The 8,350-nt window shown below is 33.1% G+C and overlaps 1 protein-coding gene across 1 annotated transcript; it reads left to right on the top strand.

Annotated features, from left to right (window-relative positions):
• The first annotated feature begins 4,654 nt into the window (after positions 1 to 4,654).
• On the top strand, positions 4,655 to 5,922 carry LOC145062958 (non-specific lipid transfer protein GPI-anchored 31-like). Its single transcript, XM_079010552.1, has 3 exons — positions 4,655 to 5,105; positions 5,197 to 5,223; positions 5,579 to 5,922. The coding sequence occupies exons 1-3, from the start codon at positions 4,757 to 4,759 to the stop codon at positions 5,728 to 5,730; spliced, it is 528 nt and encodes a 175-aa protein (XP_078866678.1). The 5' UTR covers positions 4,655 to 4,756; the 3' UTR covers positions 5,731 to 5,922.
• The last annotated feature ends 2,428 nt before the right edge of the window (positions 5,923 to 8,350 follow it).

Here is an 8,350-nt window from a genome sequence, read left to right as displayed (position 1 = left end):
ATACGCGCGTGTGTGTGTATATATATATATATATATATATATATATATATATATATATATATATATATATATATATTATGTCATGTGCCATGTATATACATTAGACAACTCATTTCAAAATTTAAATTTACATTTTATAATTATATATTAAATTTGAAGTTATAATAACTTTAAAATTTTGATATATCTCTTAATTAATAATTTATTTAATATGACTTATTTAAAATAATTTATTTATAATTATAATTTTTTATTATAAAAGTTTAATTAATTTTATAACCGTGGTTCTCACGAGTTATAAAATATTATATAATATGTACATTCGCCTCTGCATGTGAATGAAAAATTAAATTCAGAGAAAAAACAATAATGAAATGATTTTATATAAGTCTGTAAGTGAACCGAACGAAAGAATAAGAGCTTGTTAATGCTTATTCGTTTTTAAGTTAATTGGGCAAATGAATGAACACGAATAAATAATCAAACAATTTTTTTGTTCATATTCGTTTGCTTAACAAATTACTTTGTTCATGTTCGTGAACATGCTAAAGAAACATAACCAAACGAAAATTAATAAATGAAGATAAACAAATACAATTAAATATATGAAAATAAACATAAACAAACATATAATATAATAATCTTATAAAAAACGATTGAACATATATGAAATAAATAAACTTAAAAGAACAAATATAAATGAATATTGACAAATATAAACAAATAAATAAGATTATTGTTCTTGTTCGTTTAACTAAACGAATGAGAATTTGTATTAATATCCGTTATTTCGATTAAAGTTTAGTTCATTTATATCCTTGAAAAGAGTTTGAAACGAGCCCATCGGCAAAACCGGTTTTACATATTCTAGAAACCGATTTACTATTTATTTATTTTTTTGTGCATAAAAAATCGGTGACAGACCTTTTAGACCTGGATTGCCTCACAGGTGGACACGTAAACATCCTCCCCTCGTTTACGTTCAAACAAGTCGCTATTGTGCGCACATGGCACACTTTTCCGCACAATCTCTCTCCACAAGGAACAACACACTTTCCCACTTCACACCTGAAATTGTGTTCTCATTCCCTATACTATATCAATTTGACACATTTGGTCCTTCACAAAGTATCAAACAACAACTTTAATTATACATCTTTTACAAAGTAAGAAGACACATAATCATCACTTTTGTTCTAGAATATGACAAGAATAGTATTCTTTTGTTGTATCTTACATGTTGAACGACTTGTAGTTTCTATTAAGCACATCTCATTTTTTTTCAAAGAAAAAAGAGCGATATAAGTGTATTTTAGAGAATTTTTTTTGCTATATGTATATGATAAACGGATCAACATAATACATTAATGCTACAGTAATATAAAAATGCATACCGGTATCAACATGCACAACATTGAAAGTCTTATGGTTGGTTCAGTGATTTTTTTTCCCATCATAAACACAATAAGTGAAAGGTTTTAAAGTTGAAAATGATGAGGTATTGCAAAATAGAAAAATTACCAAGACTACTTATGAAGGTTATAAAGACTTACATCAGTTCATAAAGTTTTGTTCTACTTTATTTCATAAGATCAACGATCATTATATGAACATTATTTTACAGATGTGATATATGACTAACTATTGTTACTTAATTATACATACGATTCCACATTACGACACTTACCTAACAAGCACATATGTGATGTTGCTATGCATCATTGACCTAAGTGTCGAATGTATTGTGTGTATGACACATACGTCAATAATGCATAGTAGCATTCAATATATGTTTGTTTGGTAGTGATGTAATATATAATAATATGTATAATTGACTAACAATAGTTAGTCATACGTCGTGCCCATAAAATAATGTATGTATAAAGATCGTTGATCCTATGAAATAAAGTAGATCGAAAATTGGGTGCCTAAAAGTAATACCGAATGACTTTTTTTTTCTTGGAGAAGGGGTGGGGTGGGGGTTATTGTTGTCGGCATCCTATGTGGCCTGGATTGCCGGTGGCATACATCGATCCGTGATCTTCTTTTTTGTTGACATCATTTCTTTAAATCTCTCTCTCTCTCTCTCTCTCTCTCTCTCTCCATGTCACACTATTTGCCAAAGTATGTCTTTCAACACCATACCCTTACTTTTACATAAAATATCAAGAATGGCAAGTTAAAGTGTTTTAGTGAGGTGAGTATGGTGCCATTCTTTAGCCTTAGTCCCTAAAAGATTATTTGGACTAAGGGTGGATGAAGTTATCCTTCCCAACCTACATTTTATATAGACGCTACATCAATTTTTCTCTTTATTTTTATTTTCATAATTCTTAGCTTACAGCACATGAAAATTCATCTATTTCAACCTACACACTTTGATACAATCTATATTAAATATTATACAGTGAGAGAAATATTAAAAATAGTCGGAGAAACGAGTCGATGAAGCCGCTTAACCCACACATTCATGTAAAACTACAAAGGGCATTATAATGTTAATGAAGGTACTAACATTTCCTCTGTCGACCCATATAATGTTAATGAAGGTACCTACATTTCCTCTGTCGACCCAACCTCAACATGTTTGATCTCTTTAATTACATGAATGGTCCCTATGGTTTGGGATAATCTGCGTAGTTGGTCCCTTTAAGAATTTTTAACTCAGAACATCCCTATTATATGTTTTTTTATCACATGTTTGGTCCCTATTAAACATAAAAAGACAATCTTACCCTTTCAATTTAATATTTAAATTTTTATTAATTAATTTTTATTTAGAAAAGATCTTTATTAAAACATTTCATATTGATAATCTGCACCTTGCATCCCATATCTTCACCTCCTCACTATCGAGTCTGCTTTCATAACCCTCCTCACCGACGACTTGAACTCCCCCTTCCCATATCTTTAATAGCGAATTGCATCTTATTCCTATCCCTCTGCACCTCTCACTTCATCAGCGATGAAACCCTAAAATAACCCATTTGTGACCTAAATACCAGTGCAAGCTTGCAATTCACCACAATGTTGTTGTCGCCTGCCCAATCGTCAACGTCAAGCAGCGTCCGCCGACCACTATAGTCCAACGATTGTCCGCCGACCTCTCACTAGTCCATCGGTGTACTTTGCCCCTTTCTATTTCGCTAATGAACAAACATTGATGGTTAATTTGCAATAATCGACTATTGATTACTAGTTATTCGATGATCTTGTTATTTACAAATCGATTGTCAATGATTGTGTGCTAATCTAATTTTAGGTTCTTCGGATGGCCTGAGATAAGTTCCCTTTAGTTGCAAAATCAGCTTTTCCTATGTTTTATCTTTGTTAAAAATGAAGCTTTGGTGTGACATCTGGTTTTCAGAGATCACATATTCTTGACTGCCAAAAACGACCCCAGCAAGTATGCAATATGGCGAATTTGGAGTAAATGTAATGAATTTCTAGGTGGATTTCTGCAAATTAGAATTTGGTGGTGAGTGAAGCAAATACTGTTGAATCAGAAATCTGGTAGATGATAATATGATTTATAAGGTTGCAAATTTGGGTTTTGTGTGTGGGAACTAGAAATCGGAAAGGGGTTGTATATGAATCAGGAATCAGAACCACTGTGTAGCTTTATATGGTATCTGAATTTTGTTTTGTTGTTTTTTTAGCGGGAACTCATGTATGATTGTTAAATAGGAGCTTGTGGGTGTTTGCTGGAGTGATTACAAGGTGCAGGGGCAAATACTTTCGATCTCAATGAAAGAAAAACATAAATTTCTGGTTTCAACTTTTTCAGAGAGGGTCACTATGTTAGGGGAGGATACTGACAGTGGTGGTGGTGTTGTAGGTGTGGGTGATGACCATGTGGGGTGACTATTGAGATTGTGGGACCATGTTCTCATTTTATTAATGTTTTCCAAAGTTAATTTAATAATAAAATCTGATTAAAGATATAATAAAGGGTAATGTGGTCATTCTAAGTGAACAAGGGACTAAATATGAAACAATAACAAATTGTAGGGATGGTCCTAGTTAAAAATTCTTTCTAGGGACCAACTACGCAGATTACCCAAAATCACATGGACCATTCGTGTAATTTACCCTAAAAAGAATATGGAAAAAGGTAGTTTACATAGTACATACACACACACACATATATATATATATATATATATATATATATATATACTTTCAAACAAAGTTAAAATAATTTCTTTTTAAACAACAAATAATTATATATCTTCTTTGCTTGAGATTGAATCAGAACCTCCTAGTTAATAGTTAGATTAGAACCTCCTAGTTAATAGTTTCAAACAAAGTTAAAACAATTTTGATCTCACCACTTAAAAAGAATATGAAAAAAGGTAGCTTACATAGTACATACACATATAAATACTTTCAAACAAAGTTAAAACAATTTTTTTGAACAACAAATAACTATAAATTTCATTTGTCTAAAATTGAACCTAAGACCTCATAAATAATTAATAGTTAGATTACATCCTCATAAATAATTAAAACAATTATTTGGTAAAATGAATCTTTTGTTGATCTAGTATGCATTCAAGGACTAAAAGTACAAATTATAATAGTTAAGGGGTCTGTTGTGCCATTTCAGTACGATGAAGCCCCATAAAAAATAACCTCCTCCTTTTAAACATCTCACGTCTCACTATCATCACCAAAAACCCTCATTTTGAAACCGTCTCTCTGCTGTAACACACACACACACACAGACGCAGAAAAGCACAGTTTTCCGGCGAAAATGGCAACAACAACCGCCGTTCTGATTCTATGCATCTCTGCGGTGGCGATGTACGCAGGACTCGTCGATTCAGCCCACCACACCGGGGCTCCAGCGCCAGCGGCGGACTGCTCAACAGTGATACTGAACATGGCAGATTGCCTGTCGTACGTGACGGCCGGAAGCACGGTGAAGACGCCGGAAGGAACATGTTGCTCAGGTCTTAAATCGGTGTTGAAAACAGACGCACAGTGTTTGTGTGAAGCATTCAAAAACAGTGCGCAATTGGGCATATCATTGAATGTCACCAAAGCCCTAGCTTTACCCACTGCTTGCAATATCAAGGCCCCATCTGTTACTAACTGTGGAAGTAAGCCAATCTTCATTTCCTCTGTTTTTGGCACCTTGATTTCTCTGTTGAAATAAACCCTAATTTTTGAAATTTTCTTTTGCGATTTCAGTGAGTCTCGGTACTGCTTCTGCTCCTGGTATGTACAGATCTGATCTCTGATTACCTTTCTATTTACATCTTGATTAATTTGTAGAATCGAAAACATAAAACCATATTCAAAGAAAGATCTTAAATGAGAACATATATGGGACTAAATCTACTGATGTTCTTGATTCTTTAGATTTCATTCCATTGATCTTCAATGAACATTCGCTTATTTTCAAAAAAATGAATCGGGTTCCAGTTGTTTCCTAAAAATTTCAACCTTTTTTCTAGTAGCGACTATGTACAACTTCTGATGCATATGTTGAAGGATTCTGAAATTCGTTGCTATCATGACTTGTACGTTCCATTAACTAGTACTGATTGCATTGATGGTTGTACATTTGCAGTTCAAGCACCAATGGCAGTGGGTGAAGCTCCAACTGTGGCGGCGGGTGGCCTTGCTCCGGCACCGGCGTTGGGAAGCTCAAACTCAGCCGGGATAAGAATGTCAACCGGGTCGTTTTTTTTCAGTATGATACTAGCGGTTTATTTTTATTAATTTATTTAAAGGTTTATGAATGATTTATTTACTAGTGAATGTTGGAAGTGAGTTTTTTTTTGAGAGGTGAGGGTATGGAGTACTTAGATGTGCTAAATATGTGTTTTATTTGTAGATGGCTATCGACTTATTTATGTTTTCTTGATGTACTTTTAGTGGCTACCACCATTTTATTGGTATTTTACTTATTTATTTGTGTGATCTAATATATTAAACCGGTTGATATTTATATTTATTTTCCAAGATCCAACATGTAAAATTTAAAATAAAAAAGTTAATAGAATAAAGAAAATTTGACATCTTGTGTTACATAAGATAGTTTGAAGTTTAAAAAATATCATCACAAGTAAATGTCAAATGTTACATAAGATACAAAAATTACATCTTGTTACAAAAGATATAAACTTCAATAAAGGGTTATTAATATATTATTTTTAGAAACTAACATTTAAAAAATATCATCACGAAAATTTACATCTTGTTAAATATACGTTAGTAACTAATTTTTCTTGCACAATTAATTTTTGTTGATGATTTGCGGCATTTTGGGCTTGGATTCAACATGATTAATTGCTTTTTAATTATTTCATCTCATTTTTGTTGTTTCATTAACTCCAAATACAACGTAATCATCAAGAAAGTTGATTTGCTAACAAGGTAATGCAAAAGTTAGAAAAATAACCTAAGAAAATTGGAAAAAAAAAAGTTATATACACCATTATAAAAGACTTGTAAGGTTATAGGAAGATGAATTTATATAATTTTTTTTTGAGTAAAATTGGTAACAAATTTTAAATTTGAACCAAATTTATAATAAAATTTAAAATTTAGACAAAAAAAATGTGAAATTTAAAAGACATGTAAAATTACCATTTTAAAACATAATATCAATTATGTGGCAACTTCAACATTCTGAAATTTTGTTTAAAGAAATAACAGTAATACGCTTAAGATAAAATTAGAAATGCGTATTTTTTAAGCAACTTGACTTTCGTGTTTTCTTTTTGTCGGGAATATGTCAATTTGGTAGCGGTGTCGGTTAAAATCTAATAGATTTTGAAAGGTTTTTTGGGCTTCAAAGCAAACGGTCTAACCGGTATCGGCAATGGGATTAATCATTTTTTTTAATAAAAAAGACAATTGCAAAAAGGGTGTGTGGTTGTTAAAACTATATTGTTTCGGTAAATTTTTTTTTGGGTGATGTATTGGTGGTCAAATTTCAAATACATTGTATGGTTTTAGTAATATGGTTGACATTTTTGTATGATTTTGGTGCGTATCCAACCTAAAATGACTAATATGCCCTTAGTATAAATCTTTCTTAATTTCTTTTGTTTAATTTCTTATTATTTTGAATAAAAAAGCAAAAAAATTACCCACCCACTCTCTCTCTCTCTCTCTCTCTCTCTCTCTCTCTCCCTCCCTCTCTCTCTCTCCACCGCCACCGGTCTACCGTTTCCCTATGTTATTGCTTATAGTGAGAAACCCACCTCCCATCGTATGGTGATTAGCCCTTCTCCTTCCTTTAGCTTCGGCGCCTCTCATCGTCAATCACCTCCATCCTTCCTGCATTGTTAATCTCACAATAAGAATGAAGTGCCATGGAAACGACGTAACGCCTCTGACAAACTCAGCAACGCATCCTCCAATGATGATGATACATCTCTTGAAATCAATCATCATCCCCCGCTTCTAACCCCAAAGATACCGATGGACACTAAGAGGACAACACTGATTCCCGTTGCCTCGGAAAGTTTGACCTAAATCATTGATTCAACGTTGGTTTGGATGGTTTCATAATTAGGTATTGGAAGAGAAGCACCAATGGGCAAAACAGAGCAAGAAGCTTTGTACTATGTTATCAGGAAACTCAGAACCAAATGGATTTGATCGCCACCAACGAATTGCCTGTGGCTGCTTGGATCAAGCTTCAATTAAAGTATTATAGGAGGAATATGTGGGTTTTATGTGCGTGTTCCACCCCTCGCCCTCTTAATTGCATATTCTTTTCAAATCCGATTTTGCAGGCCGTGAGATGATTTTGGCAATCGTGTTGGGTTATGATGACGAATGTGTGTGGGTGGTGAGAACTAATGTGACATCCCCTAATTTCTCGGCCAGAAAAGACCAATTTAATTTATGTTTTTTAAAATAAAATCAGAGAAATCTTTTTAAAAGATGTTGCGGAATTGGTCCCCAAACAACATATGATAAAAGTTTATCAAAACCCTTCATTAAGAAGGTATATATTTTCCATATATATCAAAACCTCGGGATGTCATGTTCCGATATAGATCAAAAGCATAAACAAGACATTATAAGCCTTTCAACAGTTATTTACAACTACTGGCATATAATCCAAAAATCTATCGTCGTCCTCCGACTATGCTCGGGGTCCACTACCTGTAACATAAAAACTGAGTGGGTCAGGCTTGGGAGCCTGGTGAGCATATAGGGTTTTCAACCCATAATAATAATATACTTATTAAGTTCACCAATCAACAATAACCCTGATTACCTATTCCCGTTGTCCTCACTTTACGTCCCTAAACACCTATCACAAGGGACATAGCCTAAGAATTATCATCGGGATGGACACTAATGCTAAGGGGTTTCCTCA

This window comes from Lactuca serriola, chromosome 7 (genome assembly GCF_051521515.1).
Source record: "Lactuca serriola cultivar US96UC23 chromosome 7, Lser_US96UC23_V15, whole genome shotgun sequence".
In the NCBI taxonomy this organism is placed as follows: Eukaryota; Viridiplantae; Streptophyta; class Magnoliopsida; order Asterales; family Asteraceae; genus Lactuca; species Lactuca serriola.
The sequence above is the reverse complement of the archived record's forward strand: the minus strand, read 5'-3'. Positions and strand labels throughout refer to the sequence as shown.